Here is a 23,293-nt window from a genome sequence, read left to right on the forward strand (position 1 = left end):
TGGTACCCTTAACCCCCTTCTCCTCCTGCCACTTTATGGTACCCTTAACCCCAACCCCCTTACTTACCTTGCCCCTTTATGGTACCCTTAATCCCAACCCCCTTTTCCTCCTGCCCCTTTATGGTACCCTTAACTCCAACCCCCTTCTCCTCCTGCCCCTTTATGGTTCCCTTAACCCTAACCCCCTTCTCCTCCTGCCCCTTTATGGTACCCTTAACCCCCTTCTCCTCCTGCCATTTTATGGTTCCCTTAACCCCAACCCCCTTCTCCTCCTGCCCCTTTATGGTTCCCTTAACCCCAACCCCCTTCTCCTCCTGCCTCTTTATGGACCATTAACACCCTTCTCCTCCTGCCACTTTATAGTACCCTTAACCCCAACCCCCATCTTACCTTGCCCCTTTATGGTACCCTTAATATCAACCCCCTTGTCCTCCTGCCCCTTTATGGTACCATTAACCCCAACCCCCTTCTCCTCCTGCCCCTTTATGGTACCCTTAACCCCAACCCCGTTGTCCCTCTGTCGTAACCCCAACCTCTTCTCCCTCTTCTTCCTCTCCCATAGATGGATCCATGGTTCCTGCCAGGGTCTCCATTCGGAAGAGGACGTGGAGAAAGCAGCAGACAGCAGCTTTGACTGCACCATGTGCCGTGTCCACAAGACCTCCAAGGGTAAGGACTACTAGCTACAGTATAGCCTTCTGAAACCTTGCTACACTATCTGAGCCTTGCAGGCTGCAGCCAATTAATCATTGGCTTTTGTGTCCCTCTTCACTGCATCAACAGCACTAGTGTCCAAGGCCAGAGACTCCATTGAGCCGGCAGTTATGACGCAAGTTGTCACAAAGGCTAAAGAAATGGGTAAGAAGAACATACGTCTGTCTGCCTTTTGTGTTTTTAGATATTTATTCTAGATATTTCTTGTCGATTGAGAGATATCTTCATCTCAGAGTGGCCTTTTAACTCTTCAACTTAAAGGAAAACTCCACCCAAAAACTATCTTTTGGTATTTGTTTTATTAGTGCATGGTTGACATAGACCCAACATATTTTGCTTGTCAGCAATCAAGTTTTCAAGGTCTGTAACTTTCAATATACAGAAATCATCCCTGTATGATGCAAACACAGCATCATATGATGCAAAGGTTACATATCTTGAAAACGACTTTCAATCAACTTGGACAATCCAGTACATTCATTCATTCCAGTTCATCTAGGGCCATCATACATTACCATAACCGTGTGAGTTGTGTGTGTGCTTGTGCCTTTCAGACTTGGCGAGGACGTACACTCAGGACGGTGTGTGTCTGACGGAGTCGGGCCGGTGTCAGCTCCAGAGCCTGTCGGCCCCTGCGTCGCGGCGTAGGAAACCCAAGCCCAAGCTGAAGCTGAAGATCATCAACCAGAATAGTGTGGCAGTGCTGCAGGCCCCCCTGGACCTGCTGTCAGAACACTCCCGGGACGAGGACATGGAGGACCACAGAGGTGCCTGACTTTATTGATTTTTTTCACAATCGTTTAATGGATCTTACCCCCAGCTCAGTATACAGCAAAAACAAAACAATAAACAAGGCCCCTTTTACAAAATATATGCAGTTTAGACATTGTCATTGATTGTCTTGAGAATGTAACCAGAGGGGCCTGACTTTAAATACAACAAGCTTGTCAGAAAACACTATGGACCAGTTTCCTGTACACAAATTAACACTAGTCCTGGATTAAGTAGCACCTTTCCTCCGAAATGGCAGTAGTCTTTCACATTCTCAAATTCACATGACTCTTGACAGCAGACGAATAGGTGGTGGGGTAGAGTTGAGGGTGCACTTAATTATGAGGTAAATTCCCAAAATGGAAAATTCCAGAAGTGCAATTAGGTTAATCTCTTGAAGATGACTGGAGTTGAAATTGAATTGACCCTGGGTGCTGTTGCTTGGGGGCAGGGGGGGGGGGGTCTGTTGGTCCAGTCTGCAGACTGCTGGGTACTTCCCCTTGTCTGTCTGCTCATCACCTCTCACTCATTCACTCACTCGCAGAGACGGACCTTTCTCTGGACTGCGAAGGGAAGTCTGACTCGAGCCCGGAGCGAGAGCCAGCAGAAGACAAGTCCAAGGGGGCCGACGACAGCAAGAAGAGGAAGAGGAAGCCGTACCGGCCGGGTAGGGCACCTGATTGGAGGAGACAGCTCCTCTGGAGCGTGAAATGGTGCAGTACGTGCCGCACAGCTAGCCAAGCTCAGGGATGACAAGACAAGGCCTTGGAAGCAAAGAAAGAAAGAGGGCTCATTCCGGGGGTTATAAATGGTGTTTTCTGTAGTCTGGATTAAAGATGTTTCCTTATCTAGTGAAAAGCATTGATCCGTGCTTTATTAAACCACCAAGAAGAAGACCCACGTGTTCGTTTTCCTCCCAACACCAATTTCCAAATTGAACCGAGATCAGTAGCATTCTAATAAAAGTTCCCTATGACAATTTGTATATTTTACTTGCTAAGAACCAGCAATCTTATCTCCCCCAATTTGTTTATAAGCTTTTCACTGAACAGTTGGAGACTATGGAGTGATTGTTAGTTGTGTTGGTTCATTATTGAACATCTTTTTCTCAGGCATCGGTGGCTTCATGGTGCGCCAGCGGAGCCGTCCAGGTCAGGGCCCAGGCAAGGCCAAACGATCCCTGAGCAGGAAGGATTCCTCTGGCTCTGTTTCTGAACCCCCCACAGGGAAGGAGGAGGGTCAGTTTTCACACAACTCATCTACCCAAGTCCAATGCATCTTCAACTGCTTTTGCCTGAATATCCTATTTCTACCTCTGTTGTACAAATAGAAAAATGACTCCTGTTTTAATCATTGGTGCTCGTGATTTTTGTTTTCTTGTAGAATACATAAACCTAATAAACAGATTCTATATTTTTAAGGACAAGATTCTGATCCAAATGTTCTGCCCCTACTGCAGGCTGGGGAGAGGTGCTGCCTGACACCCCTTTGGAACAGACTCCCCCTGGGCTGGAGGCCCCAGAGAAGATCAAGAAACGCTATAGGAAGAAGAAAACCAAGCTAGAGGAGGCCTTTCCCACCTACCTGCAGGTCAGTCCCACATCTACATTATGACTCCGACATTTGTCTCAGGGTCTTGTTGTTTTTAGAACTGAGGGAATATGTGCAGCCATGATTTCCTTTCATAATTATAACATTACAATCAGGCAACACAGCAATTTGGTAGGCAAAGTGTTTGGAGTAGAGGCTGTCTTGCTGCAAAAAAACATCTTTGGATCCTCCATATGCAGATAAATAATTGTCTGAATAAGCTGCCAATCCAAATGTCAACTATTTTCTGTATTTAAAAATCGAGGCAACCATTCATAGATGCAGTAGCACCCTGACAGCCTGGAACGTCATGTTGCATTTACATAAAAAGTAGTTATCTCACCCAATGGGAGGCCTGAGAATACAGATAATACTTGGCATACTGCCTGGCAACAACTTAAAGATGGACCATTGGAGACGGCAGCCCCGTCTTTGTGCTTTCTTAAAGTACTAGAGAATGCCTACAGGCGTTACCCTGAGTGGGTAGCTTTACATCCTCTACTACTCTTCCTCTCCAAATGACCTCGGTTTGGGTTGGGAATCGATGCATTACGTTTACATAAATGTTTTGTTATTTAGCAGTCTTATTCCGAGCGACTTACAATTAGTGCATTCGTCTTAAGATAGCTAGGTGAGACAACATATCACAAACGTATCAAGAACATTTTTCCTCAAGTATTAATCAGCAAAGTCAGTGCTAGTAGGAAAGGTTAGTGCCATTTGTTGGGGAGTGGGGGTGGTTGGGGAGGGAAGGCGGTTGGGGAGGGAAGGCGTTGGGGGTGCCGTGAGTTCCTCTCTCTCTCTCTCTCTCTCTCTCTCTCTCTCTCTCTCTCTCCCCAGTCTCTCTCTCTCTCTCCCTCTCTATCTCTCTCTCCCCAGTCTATCTCTCTCTCCCTCACTCTCTATCTCTCTCTCCCCAGTCTATCTCTCTCTCCCTCACTCTCTATTTATCTCTCCCTCCCTCCCTTCCTCTCTCTCTCTCTCTCTCTCTCTCTCTCTCTCTCTCTCTCTCTCTCTCCCCAGTCTCTCTCTCTCTCTCCCTCCCTTCCTCTCTCTCTCTCTCTCTCTCTCTCTCTCTCTCTCTCTCTCTCCCTCCCTTCCTCTCTCTCTCTCTCTCTCTCTCTCTCTCTCTCTCTCTCTCTCTCCCCAGTCTCTCTCTCTCTTTCTCTCTCTCTCTCTCTCTCTCTCTCTCTCTCTCTCTCCCCAGTCTCTCTCTCCCTCACTCTCTATTTATCTCTCTCCCTCCCTTCCTCTCTCGTCTCAAACCCTGAGCTCTATGTCACCTTGTGTTGGCCCGAAACAGATGAGATGTGAGGAGGTGCATTAAGCCATGGGCATCTGTCACTGCTGGTCTGTACTCCACAGCAGGAGGGCCAGGCCCAGAGACCAAGTAAAACCTAAAGGGCCCCGACACCCAACACAAAGGAGGAGCACATTGGATTAATGATTTAAATGGTAAACTAGGCTTTTAATGTCCCAGCACAGTGGTTTGGCTGCAGCAGTCATGTGTCCATCCGCTGGAGAGATACATTGCTGATGGGGAGATAGCTACGTGGATCCATCTACACTGGTAGAGAGAGAGAGAGTCCACTGACACGACTATTGGCAAAAGCAGCAGAAGTGTTTGCCTCAATGCGTCCCCTTGTCAACTTTGTTCTGCATAGCATGTAAAAAAAGAAGAAATACAAACAGAAGGGATGGATCATGTTTCTGTGCCTCTTGATAAAAGGTGGGAGATATGAAAGGTTGTCAGTTATCCTGAAGTATGGTGTGTCTATGGAGAATTGACCCATGCTGTGTTGTCTAGGAGGCGTTCTTCGGTAAGGACCTGCTGGATAAGAGCAAGCAGAGCAGGCAACAGGCGGTGGAGTCTGGCCTAATGGAGGAGGGCCAAGCAAGGACCGGAGCCGGGCCCCAGAGGGACAGGAAGCAACCCACCACCAGCTTCCTGGACCCCTCCTCGTACCCCCTCCTCAGTGTGACCTCGGGCACGTCCAGACCCACCAGACCACCAGGACCTCGTATGTACTACACAGATACACATAGAGACACAGACACAGACACTCACACACACACATGCTCGCACGCTCACACACACACGCTCACACACACACACACTCTTTTCCATTGATCCATGCTGTGGTTCCTGACTGTCTGTCTTCTCATCCACAGAGCCCTCTGAAGAACCTCTAGTGGATTTGTCGGAGGTTCTCAACACGGATGCAGATCTCCTGGGAATGCTGGGGAAACAGACAGGTGACTCTGGTATGTCACTGATCTCTGAGGCTGTCATCGTGGGAGGAGTTTACTGCTAGCCTGGGATGTCTTGCTGTCTGTCTTTTCAAAATGTCACTTTCTCTTGTTACATACTTTTCATAATTATTTTGGACATCTTGTGTTTTGTTTGATCTTTATTTGACGTTGTTTCAGGTGTGTTTTGTGCGTTTTTGTTTGGTTTCAGTTTGGTTTCCTTGCTCTGTCTCCACTCTGTTTTATTCACTCATCTTGTGTCTTGATTTGGGTTCTGTTTCTGTAGGTCTTGATTTTTTCCATTTCCAGGTTGACACCTCACCACCTCCTTTTGGTAAGGACTCCATGGCATTAGTAGCAATAGTACATTCACATTCATTTACCGTTTCTGTGGCAAGTTTTTTAATTAGGCTGACTTCATCGCTCGAGTCTAGGAAGTTGGGACGTGTGAGTGTATGCGTCCGCACATTGGGGTGTGAGAATGCTTCTTTGGGCTCATCTTTACATGCATGCTCTCATGTCAACAATAGCCTTCTCACATATAAAAGGTGTCCCCATCCTTTGTTTGGTTTTTGGTTCAGTTTGTGACATTCAAGGCAAACCGACTTTAGAAACGTGAGAGTGATTCAGATTCTCACTGAAACAATCGGTCAAGGACGGGCTCTCTATTCAAACTCAGAAAATGAACAATTTAGAGGCAAACGATTTAGAGAGAATGAGAGGCCTTGGTGAGTGGCCTTCAATATAGTGATGACACCGAAGGTCTCAGTCTCTCTCGTCCCTGCTCTGTGATTGGTGGAGAATGGCTTAGCAACTCCACTGAGGCCAATATGCTTCCTTTGTTCTTTCTCAGTAAATACTTAAGATTCCCTCAGTATTTATTTGATTAAATAAAAAGTATTGGTAGCTCAGTTTGCAGCAGTCGTCCTGATGTTGATTGATAGATGGATGGATGGTTGTAATGTGTTTTGAGAGGATAGTAGAGATTGTGTTGAGATTCAGAGATTCATCTCAAAGGATAGCCTTCATGAGTAATCCTGCTAAGCTAGCACCGTTATCATCTTAATTTAATTTCCACACAATTCAGATATTCCCCTTATTTTATTCAAATGAGATTCAAAGTTTATCAGCTAGACAAAGTTCTAATTAAAATTGCTGAAGGATACATGTTTTAATCTACATTATATGGAGAATAAACACAGAATCACAGATTGATTGCAGTAATCTTTGAAGTCCGTCTACCTTGCATAGTTGTTAGTGTGTATCTTTGTTAACACGTGTGTTATTCAATGTGTGTTTTGTATGTGTCTGTGTGTGTACATATGTGTGTGTTTCCTCAGCTGGTCTGGACATTGGACCCCTGACAGACAGCTCCCCAGCGCTGTCTCAGTCCGGCCGGAGGCCACTCCGTACGCTCCCAGATGAACATCTGGACGGGATCCTCAGTCCAGAGCTGGAGATGGCTGACGGTCTGGAGATGGCTGACGGTCAGTAAGGGGCCTGGTGGTCAACACCAGGTCTTGTGCTGACATCTGTTTTTCAGAACCCACATAGACACTTCACTTCTTGGTATAGCTCTGATCACTGAGTATCCATTTACTGAGGTAAATAATCTATTTTTCTTCTGGTTTTAGAATCGATTCTCAGCAAACTCTACAAAATACCAGGTTGGTTATTAGTAACCACTATTTTTGTAATCACTCTGTCCGTTCCTCTCCTTCAGAGAACCGGGGTTAAACATAACCGAACGTTAGTATTATCTGTCTCTATCCGTTTTAACTGTGTTGTCTTTGTTGGTGCCCCCCCATAGAGCTGGAGGGGAAGGATGTGGAGGACCTGTTCACTGCCGTCCTGAGCCCCAGCCATCCACCACAGCTGCCTCACCCCCACGGCCCACCTGGAGCCAGCCTGACACACCCACATGCAGGTATGATACCTATATTGATCCTGTAGCAGTTACTGGCAGTCTTTCGCTCTTATCTGAATATTTTATCAGACCTATGTGACCAGCTGGGTCTTCAGTGTACCACAAAACAGCCCACTGAGATAAAGCCTAGGCATTAGCTCTGGGAGCCAATGCAAGTATTCAGGTCTCAGGTGAGGTTGCTTGTCACGTGAGCATGGTTTGCCCAAAGTAATGCATTGATAAAATAATTTGTTTTTCCATACAGGGAATGCCATGTTTCCACGGATGCCAATGATAAACGGGCTGATGGGACCTAACCAACGATTCCCTCTGAATCCGTCCCATCCCGGAGCAGAATCATGTATCCCAGATAACTTCTCCCCCCTACACCGCATGCCTTTCACTGACAATCCAAGGTACTAACTGCAAAACTTACCTTGCTCTGGAAAGCACTCTCTCTATTCACATAATGATCTGACAAACTGTAATGAATGCTATGTCATACATGCTGGATTAGTATTTGAAGGTATCTGCCTAACATTTACATTTTAGTCATTTAGCAGACGCTCTTATCCAGAGCAACTTACAGTTAGTGCATTCATCTTAAGATAGATAGGTGGGACATATCTCAGTCATAGTAAGTACACAGTATGTAGCATAACTACACGATTCAAACACCTCAAATTGCAAGCATTGCTAGTGACTCAGTTACTGGAGGAAGCTTGTGGTCTACCAAACAATGAAAATGATAACTACATGTTTTTTTGTACAGTACCAGTCAAAAGTGTGGACACACCTACTCATTCAAGGGTTTTTCATTATTTCTACTATTTTTTACATTGTAGAATAATAGTGAAGACATCAAAACAATGAAATAACACACATGGAATCATGTAATAACCAAAAAAGTGTTAAACAAATCAAAAATAGATGTTATATTCTTCACCCATTGCCCTGATGACAGCTACTGTATGCACACTCTTGGCATTCCTTCACTCTGCAGTCCAACTCATCACAAACCATCTCAATTGGGTTGAGGTCGGGTGATTGTGGAGGCCAGGTCATCTGATGCAGCACTCCATCACTCTCCTTATTGGTCAAATAGCCCTTACACAGCCTGGAGGTGTGTTTTGGGTCATTGTCCTGTTGAAAAACAAATGATAGTACCAACAAGCACCAACCTGATGGGATGGCATATCGCTGCAGAATGCTGTGGTAGCCATGCTGGTTAAGTGTGCATTGAATTCTAAATAAATCACAGACCGTTTCAGTTCCTCCATGCTTTACGTTGGGAACCACACATGCAGAGACTATCCGTTCATCCACACCGCGTCTCACAAAGACACGCCGGATGGAATCAAAAATCGCAAATTTGGGCTCATCAGACCTAAGGACAGATTTCCATTGCTAATGTCCATTGCTCGTGTTTCTTAGCCCAAGCAAGTCTCTTCTTCTTATTGGTGTCCTTTAGTAGTGTCTTCTTATTGTTGTCCTTTAGTAGTGGTTTCTTTGTAGCAATCGACCATGAAGGCCTGATTCATGCAGTCTCCTTTGAACAGTTGATGTTGAGATGTGTCTGTTACTTGAACTCTGTGAAGCATTTATTTGGGGTTTCAAAGTTCTTTAAATTTTCCGCATTGACTGACCTTCATGTCTTAGTTATTATGTACTGTCGTTTCTCTTTGCTTATTTGAGCTGTTCTTGCCGTAATATGGACTTTTACCAAATAGGGCTATCTTCTGTATACCCCCTCAAACGCATTAAGAAGAAAGATATTCCACAAATTCACTTTTAACAAGGTACACCTGTTAATTGAAATTCATTCCGGGTGACTACCTCATGAAGCTAGTTGAGAGAATGCCAAAGCTATCTTCTAGGCAAAGGGTGCCTACTTTGAAGATTCTCAAATATATTTAGTGGAACACTGTTTTGGTTACTTACATGATTCCATATGTACTATTTAATAGTTGTGATGTCTTCACTATTATTCTACAATGTAAAGATTAAAAGAAAAACCCTTGAATGATTTGGTGTGTCCAAACTTTTGACCGGTCCTGTATATTTATCAAATTCGTGTTCTTGTGTCCTTCCTATAGGGACAGGAAGTTTAATCAGATGGCCAGAGAGGCAGTGGGTTCGTGGCAGGGGGCTCCTGGCCCTGTCCACGGTGGCCCAGGCCCCACCCCTCTTCCTGGTGCTGAGGGGGGCGAGGCGGAGGCCATGTCCAATGCCCAGAGGAGCACACTGAAGTGGGAGAAGGAGGAGACTCTGGGGGAACTAGCCACTGTGGCCCCTGTCCTCTACACCAATGTCAACTTCCCCAGCCTCAAGGATGAGTTCCCAGGTGTGTGTGTCACAGTCACATCTTTGTGCATATCCAGCCATTACCATGACTTCATTTACAATTGAAGATGGTATGAGAATTGAAGATGATATCAGATGTCCTTCTTGAGCTGCAAGCATGTTGTTGGTCTAATATTTAAAATAATATTGTCACTTTAGACTGGTCTACAAGAGTCAAACAGATTGCAAAGCTGTGGAGGAAAGCAAGTTCGCAAGACAGGGCCCCGTATGTGGTAAGATGCCTTTAATTCTGCTTAGATTACATTGTCCCCAGTAGACATCCATTGGAAATGTGAGAATCCCAAATAATTTTGTCTGATCTGGTATTTTTTTATGAGTCAGACTAAAAGTATTAAATCATTTTTTGAAAAAGCCAGCGCTATTTCAAATCCAGCCGTTCACAGATGACCCTATTAACAGAAGAACCACAGTTCTCAGCGTTAACCTCACACAGAACCTGTAATTACGTTCAGGAGAAGTAATTTTATCTGGCAGAAGCCATGTTTTAAGGACAATCTACTGAATAAAACAAACTAGTAATAGTCTCCTATGGTTTCCATGGCACCAACTGAAATGATTCATTCTGTTTGTGTCTGCACGCGTGTGTGTCTGCGACTGATTTTGCTCTGCAGCAAAAAGCGAGGGACAACAGGGCTGCTCTGCGCATCAACAAGGTTCAGATGTCCAACGAGAGTCTGAAGAGGCAGCAATCGCAGCAGCTGCCGCTGTCCCAGCTGTCCCAGCTGCCCCCGGCCTCACTGCAGCCTCCCGACGAGGTGTTTGACCCCAACATACCGCTAGACACAGACTTGCTCTTTAAGGACCCTTTGAAACCCAAAGAGTCAGAGCATGAGCAAGAGTGGAAGTTTAGACAGGTAAGGTTGTATTCAGAGAAGTGAGGTAATAGTGTGTGCAGGCAGGTTAGTATGCTAGTGTGTGTGAGAAGCAACCAGTTCAGATGCAGTTTAGGAAGTCTTCTCCCCCCTCCAAAAAAACCCAAACACAGTAGTTAAATAGTCTCCTTGTTGGTCTTTTGGGATTTAGGGTGCTAAGCAAACATGCATTGCTTGTTCAGGTTACTATTTGAAAGACTAAAACATGTTTTGCCCTTTCATCCTGTTCCTACAACAGCAAATGAGACAGAAAAGCAGGCAGCAAGCTAAGATCGAAGCCACCCAGAAGCTGGAGCAGGTGAAGAATGAGCAGCTGCAGCAGCAGCAACAGCAGTCAGGCAGCCAATCGGAGGGAGACGGTAACAACAGCGGCAACCAGAGTCCTTCCTCCCAGCACGGCAGCAACGGCAGCATGTCCCCCATGCAGCACAGCACCGGGGGGAAAGAGGGCTTCATCCAACGTCAACTCCCAGGGACGCCCACCTCGGGGCCCCCTGAAGATGTGTTCCTGCGGCCCCCTCCTCCCCCTCCTTCAGGGGGGTCCTCTCAGCCCCAGTCCCCCCAGGTGTTCTCCCCTGGCTCATCCAGCTCCAGACCCTCCTCTCCCTGGGACCCCTATGCCAAGATGGTAGGGACCCCCAGACCTCCAACTCTGGGGCCCAGCGCGTGTCGCAGGATGTCCATGGAGTCTGGCAAGTCTCCCACCTCTTTGATGGAGCAACAGGACAGAGGGAGGCTCACGTCTCCGGCTCATGAGGCTTTCGGCTCCCCCACGTCTATTAGTAGGGAGATGGATCCCTATGCCAAGCCCCCTGACACCCCCAGGCCTGTTGCTGGGGACATTGACCCCTTCCTAAAGCCTATGTGCCCCCCCAGAGTCAACCAGGGTCCCCAGGGAAGGCCCCTGATAGGCTCTCCAGTGCGTGGAGACCCTTACTCTAGACCCATGATCCGCCAAGAGGCCTACCAACGGATGGCTCAAAACAGGATGATCTTGTCAGACCCTTACTCCAGACCTCTGTTAGCTCCCATCCCGGGGAGCAACGAGCAGGGTTCAGTCCCTCAGTCTTTGTTCAAGACCCCCATGCCTCCACCCCAGGCCCAGGACCCCTTCAACAGACCAATGCCTCATCCCCCAGACCGGTTCTCTCAGCAGGGAGACCCCTACGCTCAGGCCCCTCTGACCCCTCGAACTCATGATAGCTTCACCAGTCCACCAAGGATGGCCCAGCACCATACCCAGGGCCACCCATTCCCCCAGCCCAGCCCAATGGCACAGTTACCCAACCGAAACCCTTACGCCCATGCTCCCTCTACTCCAAGGCCCGACCACTTCACATATGACCCCTTTGCCCAACCCCCAGGACCCTCATCAGACCCCTATGCTCAAATGCCAGGTACCCCTAGACCTATGAATGACCTTATCAGCCAACTTCCTGGAAACAGACCATTCTTTGAGTCCGGCTATGCTCGACCTCCAGGCACTCCTCGTCCAAACGACAACTACAGCCAATCCTCTGACCCTTATTCCCAGCAGCCCAACACCCCTCGCCCTGGTATGAACCATTTCCACCACCCTCACCCACACCCCCAGCCCCCCGGTCAGAGGATGTCCCCCGGGCACTCCATGGATCCCTACACACAGCAACCTGGTACCCCTCGGCCCCCCAGGTTCTCAAAGTCCCCAGGCAGCCAGAGACTAGCCCCCATGGATCCCTACGCTAGTCAACCTGGAACACCCAGGCCTTTGAGCGGTGACATGTTCTCCCAGACCCCCAGGCCTATGCTAAATGACCCGTATGCCCAGGCTCCAAGCACCCCGCAGCCAGGGATGGGGTCTGACAGGCTGAGCAGACAGCAGGGGCAGAGGCCTGGTCCCATGGGGAACCAGGATCCCTTCTCCCCTCCTCAAAGCGTTAGGCTCCAAGATGCTCCCTTTCCACACCCTGGGTCACAGACACCAAAGCATCACGGTGGGATAGCCGATGAGGGATTTTCTCCATCGCCGTCCAGACGGCCCAACCAGACGTCTATCCATGATCCTTACGAGCAGGCGCCCATGACCCCACGTCCACAGCCAGCAGACAGACCAGATATGAAGGAGCAGCAAGGCCAGGACCCTGGAGGACAGCTGCAAAACCCCTCCCAGATGCCTGGAACCCCCTCTGAGGTTCAGAGTGTTTCTCTGGCCGACAGTGAGGAGAGACTCAAACAGGTAGGACTGATGCTATTTAAACTGCTCTTATCTTCATTTAAAGTATTATCTTCCAGATAAATTTCACCCGTTTCAGTATTCACTTAAATTAACATTTGTATCCCTTGGCAAGCTTGAAGCCACGGTGATTAATAGCTAATACAATTCTATCACTTTTTTTTTTCAATCAAATATTCAGTAGAGTTCTGGCATGAAACATGAATTATCTAGTTGGAGGTCTGACAGCTCGTGTTGTTTTATTTAGCGTCAACGCATCCGAGAGCTGATCCTGAAGCAGCAGCAGCAGAGGAGTGCCATCCGCCAGGAGAACGCTGGTATCATGGCCCCTGGCCCTGGGACACCTCGACCCTGGCCGCACGAGGGCCACGGACAACAGGGCGAGATGTTCAGCCGGCCCCCTCCACCTTACCCTGGGCCGGGCCCCATGAGCGGACCAATGAGGTTCCCTGGATCTGGACCCTTCCCAGGGGACCAGCGAGGCCCTTTCCCTAATGAGGGCCAGTTCCCCATAGGACAATACTCGGGTGATCCTAATATCAGACATCAGGGGCCAAGGTTTGTAACTGATATTACTGTCCTTACAGACTTAATAAATAAGACTTCTTAGTCTACGAAAAAACAGAGTCATTCTAGATTGAATGTTTTGGAGGTAACTCGGCACTGTAATATGTGTTGAAATGTATTTTTTCTTTCAATTGCTCAGGTTTGCATTTCCACCTGGTGGGCCGGGACCTCATGGTAGCCAGGAGTTCTTCCCCAGAGGTCCTCACCCCATGCAGGACATCCACCCGGGGATGAGACGCTCCATGTCTGTAGATATGGCCAAGTCCATGGGGGGCAACCCTATGGGGCTCCCCCAGCATTTCCCTCCTAGTGGTGTGCCAATGCAACAGCACAATATTATGGGCCAGCCTTTCATCGAGCTGAGACACAGAGCCCCTGACAGCAGGCTTCGTCTCCCTTTCGGGTCCTCTGGCATGCAAGGGAACAACATGGATCCCAACCTCCAGCCCCAGAGGCCTCCTGGTTTCATGGGAGGGCTTGAATTCCGGTTGCCTCCAAACCAAGGCCCCAGGATGATGATGGAGTCAATGGGGGACCAGCAGATGAGCCAAGGCCATCTGTCCTCCAACATTGAGAACTTCCACCAGCATCAGCAGGCCCAGATGCAAGGGGGAGCCATGCCAAGGCAAGCCCAGCTAATGAGGTCCATGAGCCAGCCTGCTTCGAACGAGACCCAGGGTATGTCAGCTTCCATGATGATACCTGGGCCTTCTGCTGGGAAGAGTGATGGTCAGGGAGGAGTCTCCATGGCTAACAACAATGACGGAGTGGACGACAAACTGGACACAGACGAATCGGCCGTCAAAGACCTGGAAGATGTTGAGGTGAAAGACCTAGTCGATGCCGATCTGGACAACCTAAATCTGGATCCGGAAGAAGACGGCAAAGACCTAGACCTAGAGACCAATGACCTGCACCTGGACGACTTCCTGACGTCGGGGAAGTTCGACATCATTGCGTACACGGACCCCGACCTGGACGACGTCAAGAAGGACTTGTTCAATGAGGAACTGGACCTTAATGACCCCATGGAAGACCACAGCGACGCCTGTGACTTCCAGAAGGCCTTGTCTGAGAAGAGGAGTTCTAGCTGTGGCGGTGCTGCATCTTCCTTCTCCAATTTGACGTCTGGAATGGGGAAGTCAGATGGAATGGCCGAGAAGACAGCTGATGTGAAACAGGAAGTGAACTGCCGCCAGAGCTCCGCCTCCTCCCTGCCTTTCGAGTATAAGATCAAAATGGAGGACAAAGACAGCCTGTCTCAGATGTCCAATGAGAGGACAGAGCAACAAGCAGACGGAAACACTAACAAGCAATCAGGAGTGCTCTCTGCCTCCACGCCAGTACTCTCTAGCTTACTAATCAAGCAGCAACCAGAGGACTCCACCTGTGACAATCAAGGCAGTGGTAACTCTATGACACAGCCAAACCAAGACACTCAGAACAACTCTGGACTTAGTATGGGATCTCAAACCATGGATCCAACTAACAGGGGAGAAGAAGAAGGAGAATCATCCATGTCTACCTTTGAGATGGACCAGAGTGGGTTGACCCCGGCCCAGCAGGCCCTGTTGGCCCAGACATTGGGCCAGGCGGGGCCAGGGGGGCACAGACCCCTGCTGCTGGAGGAGCAGCCCCTCCTCCTACAGGACCTGCTGGACCAGGAGAGGCAGGAGCAGCAGCAGCAGAGGCAGATGCAGGCCATGATCAGACAACGCTCCTCTAGTGACGCTTTTTTCCCCAACATTGGTAACTAGACATTTTTTGTTTAGGCTAAATGCTTTATGCCAGTTCAAACGAGTTATTCACTTTCACATTGATATGAGTCGTATAAAACAGTATAAATGTCAGTGATATGCATAGAGGAATTTGTGTCTTATGTAATGGGCAAGTTGCTGACCACACTTTTTTTGGTCTGCAGATTTTGACGCCATCACTGACCCTATTATGAAAGCAAAGATGGTCGCTCTGAAAGGCATCAACAAAGTCATGGTTCAAAACAACATGGGGATGACACCAATTGTCATAAACAGGTTTCAACCTGGTCCTGCGGCACCATGTCCTGAAAGCACCCCTGTTCCTCCACAGGCCGTTGGACAGGTAACTGAAACACTTAACCAAGTCAGCTCTCTTAAGTCGTCTTTCATACACAAAGCATACTAGGAAAACACAAATTATAATATCAATTTATTGTTTGTCAATTTCAAACCAGGATGGCAAGCTGACACCCTCAGTGACAAGGCCCAATCCTCCCAATTTTGGACCAGGTTTTGTCAGTAAGTTCACCTCTGTTAACATTCACAATCGTCAGTAAATGTATCCTTTTGATTTATGAGCCATAGTTCAATAATGGTATAAATCTGTAAAAGTAAAACATTCTGTCTCCCCCTCAGATTTTCTTGGCTTTACCAGGCTTAGCCCAAATTGCTTTTGTAATTAAATATTGTTAATTTACATAAGTACTATGAAAACGCACTCTGTCGCTTCCCTCAGACAATGCTCAGAGGACTCAGTACGAGGAGTGGCTCCAGGAGACCCAGCAGCTGCTCCAGATGCAGCAGAAGTTTCTGGAGGAGAAGATCGGCGCCCACAGAAAGTCCAAGAAGGCCCTGTGTGCCAAGCAGAGGACGGCCAAGAAGGCTGGAAGGGAGTTCCCTGAGGAGGACGCAGAGCAGCTCAAACACTTGACGGAGCAGCAGGGTGTAGTGCAGAAACAGCTGGAGCAGGTACGTAATGTCACTTTCTTCATCAGTACTATACCACTGTCTTACCATAACACTAGGCTATGCCCTCAATTCAACCCTCATACTGTACTTGCTTGGAACTAAGTTTTGAGACCAGACCAAAATGTTGACTTTTTTTCCTTCAGTTGACCAAACATCCTTTCAAAGCTCCTTGTAATTGTCCTAATTATGTATTGAATTATGTCAATACAAATGTTGAATTGTTATTGTCTGTCTTGCCAGCTGTTTGTCCATGTTCTTATGTAATATATATTTTCGGTTCTTGTCCTTTTAGATCCGGAAGCAGCAGAAAGAGCATGCTGACCTGATCGAGGAGTATGGTGTGAAGCAGCAGGGTGGCAGTGGCATGCCTCCCACTGTGATGCCAGCAGCAGTGCCAGGAATGCCACCAATACAAGGCGGCCCTGCCGGCATTGTGCCGAGTGGGCCTCCAATGAACCACCCATCTATGAACCACATGGTGCAGCAGGTGCCAATCCATCCAGGCCAGCCAAACGCCCCCCCAAAACGAATGCCTGTGCCCAACGCACCAGCAAGCTGGCATCCTGGAGCTCCCATGCCCATGGGTGGACCCAATATGCCCCCTCAGGTTCCCATGGGCAACCTGCCTCAGCAGCCCCCACAGATGCCCCAGCAGATTCCTCCCCAAATGCCCCAGCAGATTCCTCCCCAAATGCCCCAGCAGATGCCTCCCCAAGTGCCCCAGCAGATGCCTCCCCAAGTGCCCCAGCAGATGCCTCCCCAAATGCCCCAGCAGATTCCTCCCCAAATGCCCCAGCAGATGCCTCCCCAAGTGCCCCAGCAGATGCCTCCCCAAATGCCCCAGCAGATGCCTCCCCAAATGCCCCAGCAGATGCCTCCCCAAATGCCCCAGCAGATGCCCATGGAAAACCAGCCTCAGCCTCAACCCGGTGGGGTCAAACCCCCACAGGGCTCCGGTTTGAAGTTTGACGACAACAACCCGTTTAGTGAGGGCTTCCAGGAGAGAGAGCGTCGGGAGAGGCTGAGAGAGCAGCAGGAGAGGCAGAGGGTTCAACTAATGCAGGAAGTAGAACGTCAGCGCGCCCTAAAACAACGCATGGAGATGGAACAGCAAGGCATGCTGGGGCCTGACGGGGGGAACACGGTGCCTCTCTCTCAGATGCCGTTCTTCAATGCTGAGCTGCCCCAGGACTTCATGCAGCAGTTAGGACCGATGTTCCCCCTGCAGCAGCCCATGCAGCCAGGGATGGGCTCTCCTCCCGGGGCCTTCATACAAGGCGGAGACCGGAGGGCCATAATGGGTAATGGGATGATTCCTCAGGACATGGGACCTGGTTTTGGGCCTGATAACATGGTACTACAGGGTAACTTCGCCCAGGGTCCACACAGACCCCGGAGGTTCAGCGGCCCAGGCGTGATGCCACAGATGCCCGGGGAAGGCCCTCCATTTGGGAGCGGCAACTCCACCACGCCCCTGCCTTCCAACTTCCCCGGCTCGGGTCAGTCTCTGATCCAGCTCTACTCCAACATCATCCCGGATGAGAATGGCAAGAAAAAAAGAAACAGGAAGAAGAAGAAAGACCATGATGATGCAGATTCTGTGAAAACGCCGTCCACGCCGCGCTCTGACCTGACTGCCCCTCTGACGCCCTGCCGGTCAGACACATCCTCCACACCCACCAGGAACAACGCCCACCTTTTCGGGGACCAAGACCTTTCCAGGTCCCCCTTACTTGGCTCCTCCACCTCTACCCCCAGCCATAGCCACTCAGAGCTGGAGAGGCAGCTCTCTGGAGGGCTGGGTGGAGGGCTGGGTGGTGTTGGGCAGCCTGTAGGGATGGGTAGCCTCCCATCAGACATCTCCCTTGCCAGGGCCCAAGCTCTGGAGCAGGAGCGCATCCTCAGCAACATTAAGCTGGAGCAGACTGAGAGCACCGAGTGCCACGGACCCAGAGATGGCACCTCCTCGCACATGGGCTCAGGGATGGGCACGGTGAAGGAGGAGGGTGGAGCTGCAGTACAGAGCCCCTCCCACGGCGGGGGAGCAAAAGGGGAATCTGGGAGTAACAACGAGCTCCTCAAACACTTGTTGAAGAACAGGCAGACGCCTCTTAATGGACCAGGGCTTCCCCACCAACGGTCAGACAAGAGCCTGAGGTCTGAGGAAGAGGAGGCGGATGCAGACTGCAAGGCCCTGCTGCTAAGGCAGAGCTCCATGGACAGCAACGGGGTGAGTCGGTCTGGTAGATGAGGCACGGCAGTGGAGGTTGGTGAAGGCTCATTGTAACAGTTGGGATGGAATAAATGGAACGATCCAGTTCCATTAATTACAATAAGTCTATCCTCCGATTTCTCCCTCCACCAGCCTCCATTGAGTCACAGTGACCGCTAGCTTGCTACGTAGGTAGATGAGCAGCCAGTGTGAGTCACAGCCAAGCCAAGCAGGCTCTTAGTCTGGTTCAGTGAATCAGTCCAATGGGTTGCTGCCTGTGACAAACTGTTGTGAGTCATAGTAGGAGGCAGTAGTTTAGGCTGAGTTGTGGTTCATGAAATGGTCTCTCAGATCTTCTCCTGCTAAAAATAATGGTGGTGTTGGTGGAAATACCCAAAAGGCTTGAGAGTTGTGAATTGTAAAAGTTATTAATGAACAGCGTGGTATCATGTCATGTTTTTTTTATATAGATATTTTTGTGATTGCCGATAAACGAGACACTGCTTTCTTACTAGTGTCTCTATGACAATTGACACATTACTCATCTACCTCCTCCCAGGCGTATTCAGACGGACAGCTCTCTGGCCTTCCAGAGTTCCCAGGACCACTGCTCACAGGACAGGATAAGAGGAAAGGCAGGAACAAGAGGAACCCCAAAGGAGGAGAGCGGCCCGCCTCTCGTTACAAGAAGAGGAAGAAAGAAGGGGAGGAGAAGCAACTGGTGCACTCCAGCACTGATACACTAATGACCCAGCTCAAACAGGTAGGGAGTAGACTTAAACATCACATAACACTTATAGGCATAGTCACATTAACCATACCTACACATACATATTACCTCAATTAGCCCAACTAACCGCTGCCTGTATATAGACTCGCTACTGTTATTTTTCACTGTCTTTACTGTTGTTTATTATTTCCATATTTATCTTTTGTTTACTTAATACCTATGTTTTACTTTAAAAATTAAGCATTTCACTGTAAGGTCTACTACACCTGTTGCGTTCGGTGAAACTGAAACAACTGAAAGCTGTTTCAACAACTGAAAGCTGTTGATACTCTACACACACGTCAGAGACTAGACTTCTTCTTATACCAATAGGCCACATTCAGCATGTTACATTTACTCATCTCACATTAAGGGGAGCTAAATGATCCCTTCAGAGATGTTTCCTTCCACAGCTCTGTCTTTAACAGCGCTGTGATGCATCGACCACAGAGCTAGCTAATTACAGATAGGACGGTGCCCCGGGTGTGTGTATGCTGATACCATTACATGCATCATAGCCACATTACTGCTGTGTTAATGGACTAGCAAATGAAGCTGCTAGGTTTGACAGTTATACACCCAGGCATTACTGGTGGTTATTATGGAGAAGAATGGGACATATTATAACCCCCCCCCATGGTGCTCTTCATTGATTAAATCTGTATGCAGCCGCATCACTTCATAAATGGCTTTAGTTAATTGCGATAGAAACTACACAGTTTGATTGCATACCGGTATTCAGTTTGATGGCATGGAGCCATGATATGGTCTCCTGGAGGGCAGGGGGACCAAATAAAAATGATGTAAATTGAAACAAATGGTATCCTACCCTACTGGGTGCTGCTACACCATACTGTCTGCATATCACTGATAAATGAGACATAAATAATATTGTTTTTCTCACCAAACGTTATTATCAAACAGTCAACCAGCTCTTTTATTACAATTTCCGTGCTGTTTTGTTGAAGTTTAAATTACTGTCATTTTGATAAGTAATTGCTGTCTTCGTTTCCTTCCTATGTGGGAAGGATAATTGTAGAAAATGAATTGAATGGGAAATCTAGACTTTCCAAACACGCTTCAATTTGAAATACCCAGTAATCGCTGTAATCAATCAACAAGGATAAATTACCCACAGACTTCCACTAAACACATAGCCGCCACAGCGGAGTTGAAGATGTGAATAATACCCCAGGTATGTTCATTTGACTTGGTGCTATTTGTGTTCATACAGTGAGCTCCAAATTGGGACAGTGACAAAAGTTTTGTTGTTTTGGCTCTGTACTCCTGCATTGGATTTGAAATGTTGCAATGACTGAGGTTAACGTGCAAACTGTCAGGTATAATATGGGGGTAATTTCATCTATATCTTGTGAACCGTTTAGAAATTACAGCACTTTTTGTACATTGTCCCTCCATTTCAGGCGACCAAAATTATTGGGACAAATTCACTTGTGTAATAAAGTAGTCAAAAGTTTAGTATTTGGTCCCATATTCCTAGCACGCAATGATTACATCAATCTTTGGACTCTACACACTTGTTGGATGCATTTTCTATTTGTTTTGGTTGTGTTTTAGTATATTTTGTGCCCAATTTTATTGTAAATAAGAATAGAATATATTTCTAAACACATCTACATTAATGTATATGCTACCAAGATTACGCATACAGTACCAGTCAAAAGTTTGGACACACCTACTCATTCAAGGGTTTTCTTTATCTTTGCTATTTTGTACATTGTAGAATAATAGTGAAGGCATCAAAACTATAAAATAACACATATGGAATCATGTAGTAACCCAAAAAAGTGTTCATCAAATCAAAATATATTTTATATTTTTCATTCTTTAAAGTAGCCACCCTTTGCCTTGATGACAGCTTTGCACACTCTTGGCATTCTCTCAACCAGTTTCACCTATGCTCAGCACTTGTTGGCTGCTTTTCCTTCACTCTGCGGTCCAACTCATCACAAACCATCTCAATTGGGTTGAGGTCAGGTGATTGTGGAGGCCAGGTCATCTGATGCAGCACCCCATCACTCTCCTTCTTGGTAAAATAGCCCTTACACAGCCTGGAGGTGTGTTTTGGGTCATTGTCCTGTTGAAAAACAAATGATAATCCCATAAAGCTCAAACCTGATGGAATTGCGAATTGCTGCAGAATGCTGTGGTACCCGTGCTGGATAAGTGTGCCTTGAATTCTAAATAAATCACAGACCGTGTCACCAGCAAAGCACCATCACACCACCTCCTCCATGCTTCAGAGTGGGAACCACACATGCAGAGATCATCCGTTCACCTACTCTGTGTCTCACAAAGACACGGCGGTTGGAACCAAAAATCTCAGATTTGGACTCATCAAACCAAAGGACAGGTTTCCACCGTTCTAATGTTCATTGCTGTGTGTTTCTTAGCCCAATCAAGTCTCTTCTTCTTATTGGTGTCCTTTAGTAGTGGTTTCTTTGTAGCAATTTGACAATGAAGTCCTGATTCACCAATCTCCTCTGAACAGTTGATGTTGAGATGTGTCTGTTACTTGAACTCTGTGAAGCATTTATTTGTGCTGCAGTTGCTGAAGGCTGGTCATTCTAATGAACTTATCCTCTGCAGCAGAGGTAACTCTGGGTCTTCCTTTCCTGTGGCGGAAGAAACTTCCAAAGTTCTTTACATTTTCCACATTGACTGACCTTCATAATGGACTGTATTTTCTCTTTGCTAATTTGAGCTGTTCTTGACATAATATGGACTTGGTCTTTTACCAAATAGGGCTTTCTTCTGTATACCACCCCTACCTTGTCACAAACTCTTTAAGAAGGAAATACATTCCACAAATGAACTTTTAACAAGGCACACCTGTTAATATCATATCAGTAGAAAATAGTAAAGATTCAAGAAAAACCCTGGAATGAGTCTGTGTCCAAACTTTTGACTGGTACTGTAGTCCTGAATTAATTGTGAATAATGATGAGTGTGAAAGTTACAGACAAAAAAATAATATCGTGCCACCCTCCCAAATGCTAACCTCATCTGTTATCGTAATGGTAAAAGGTTAGAATGTCTTGGGGGTGTGATATTTGCGCGTCTAACTTTCTCACTCATCATTATTCACGATTGATTCATTCAGCACTATCCATAATCGTGGTGGCATCCACATTAATATAGATGTGTTTAGCAACATATTCAATTCTTATTTACAATAAACTCCAAAATGACACAATACATTATTTACCATTCATTTCTATTGAGCACAAAATAATCTGAAACTCGACCAGAACAAACAGCAAATGCATCCAACAAGTTTGTAAAGTCAAAAGCTTGATGTAATCTATTGCGTGCTATTGTAGGAATATGGGACCAAATACTAAACTTTAATGCACATAAGTGAATTTGTCCCACTTTTGGTCCCCAAAATGGGGGACTTGTACAAAAAGTACTCTAATTTCGAAAACAGTTCACATGATATGGATTAAAATACCCTCAAATTTAAATTGACAGTCTGCACTTTAACCTCATAATCATTTTATCATTTCAAATCCAAAGTACTGGAGTACAGAGTCAAAACTACAACAAAAATGTTCACTGTCCCAATACTTTTGGAACTCACTCTATATCTGAGGTAATTATGGAAGTTTGCAGGCAGTTTTACACCACCAAGGAACATTCCTCTCACTTCACATATAGTTCTATCATCATTAGCACATTCAACCTCTCGCCTTTCTTCTCCCCTGGCTGTAACTCTTCCCTAGGTCATTACTGGAAATAAGAATGTTGTCATATTCTCTGGTCAAATATTAAAGGGTTAAATAGATAAATAAATATGCGTAACCTCCTCTCTGTTTCTCTCCATCTCCCTTCCTCTCTCTCGTCCTACAGCAGTTGTCCCTTCTGCCCCTCATGGAGCCCCTGATAGGGATGAACTTTTCTCACTTTGCCCCCTACGGCAGCGGCCAGCTGAACGGTGAGAACCTCCTGTCTGGGACATTTGGCAGTGGCTCTCTGGACGGAGTCTCTGACTACTACTCCCAGCTCACCTACAAGGTGAGGCCTCACCTCCAACTGGAGTTTATTTTGTTCTTTAAAAAAAAATTCCTACTTATCTCGTATTTTTATTTAAAAAGAGACTTTGAATGAGCTAGGGAGAGATGGAGGGATCCCACACAAACATGTACTGCATACTGTGTGCGCAGAAGGTGCTGGCACTATCCACTAGACCAGCCCCAGGCACAAGACACTTTAATTAAGATGAAGTTGAATGATGCCTTTGGTGCCTTTGAAGCAGTGATTTGTGGTTGCAAGAGACGACTATGATACAATATTATATATCCCCTGTTGTAGTATGT

General features: G+C 47.2%; 1 protein-coding gene across 6 annotated transcripts in view; it reads left to right on the forward strand.

Annotated features, from left to right (window-relative positions):
- Positions 1–23,293, forward strand: part of LOC110530401 (histone-lysine N-methyltransferase 2C) — a 139,395-nt gene that overhangs the window by 97,408 nt on the left and 18,694 nt on the right. For 3 of the 6 annotated variants that reach the window (XM_036986029.1, XM_036986030.1, XM_036986034.1), the window contains 25 exons: positions 563–669; positions 784–858; positions 1,269–1,481; positions 2,030–2,152; positions 2,598–2,723; positions 2,945–3,075; positions 4,883–5,096; positions 5,248–5,340; positions 5,612–5,659; positions 6,666–6,812; positions 6,960–6,992; positions 7,136–7,252; positions 7,497–7,647; positions 9,328–9,575; positions 9,734–9,807; positions 10,207–10,449; positions 10,706–12,682; positions 12,927–13,237; positions 13,386–14,995; positions 15,168–15,346; positions 15,459–15,522; positions 15,740–15,972; positions 16,265–18,202; positions 18,744–18,947; positions 22,827–22,991. In XM_036986029.1, the coding sequence (XP_036841924.1) occupies positions 563–669; positions 784–858; positions 1,269–1,481; positions 2,030–2,152; positions 2,598–2,723; positions 2,945–3,075; positions 4,883–5,096; positions 5,248–5,340; positions 5,612–5,659; positions 6,666–6,812; positions 6,960–6,992; positions 7,136–7,252; positions 7,497–7,647; positions 9,328–9,575; positions 9,734–9,807; positions 10,207–10,449; positions 10,706–12,682; positions 12,927–13,237; positions 13,386–14,995; positions 15,168–15,346; positions 15,459–15,522; positions 15,740–15,972; positions 16,265–18,202; positions 18,744–18,947; positions 22,827–22,991 (8,824 nt within the window). The remainder of the gene's footprint in view (positions 1–562; positions 670–783; positions 859–1,268; positions 1,482–2,029; positions 2,153–2,597; positions 2,724–2,944; positions 3,076–4,882; positions 5,097–5,247; positions 5,341–5,611; positions 5,660–6,665; positions 6,813–6,959; positions 6,993–7,135; positions 7,253–7,496; positions 7,648–9,327; positions 9,576–9,733; positions 9,808–10,206; positions 10,450–10,705; positions 12,683–12,926; positions 13,238–13,385; positions 14,996–15,167; positions 15,347–15,458; positions 15,523–15,739; positions 15,973–16,264; positions 18,203–18,743; positions 18,948–22,826; positions 22,992–23,293) is intronic. The other 3 variants (XM_036986031.1, XM_036986032.1, XM_036986033.1) reach the window with 3 other exon arrangements.

The sequence above is a fragment of the Oncorhynchus mykiss genome, chromosome 8 (assembly GCF_013265735.2).
Source record: "Oncorhynchus mykiss isolate Arlee chromosome 8, USDA_OmykA_1.1, whole genome shotgun sequence".
Lineage (NCBI taxonomy): Eukaryota > Metazoa > Chordata > Actinopteri > Salmoniformes > Salmonidae > Oncorhynchus > Oncorhynchus mykiss.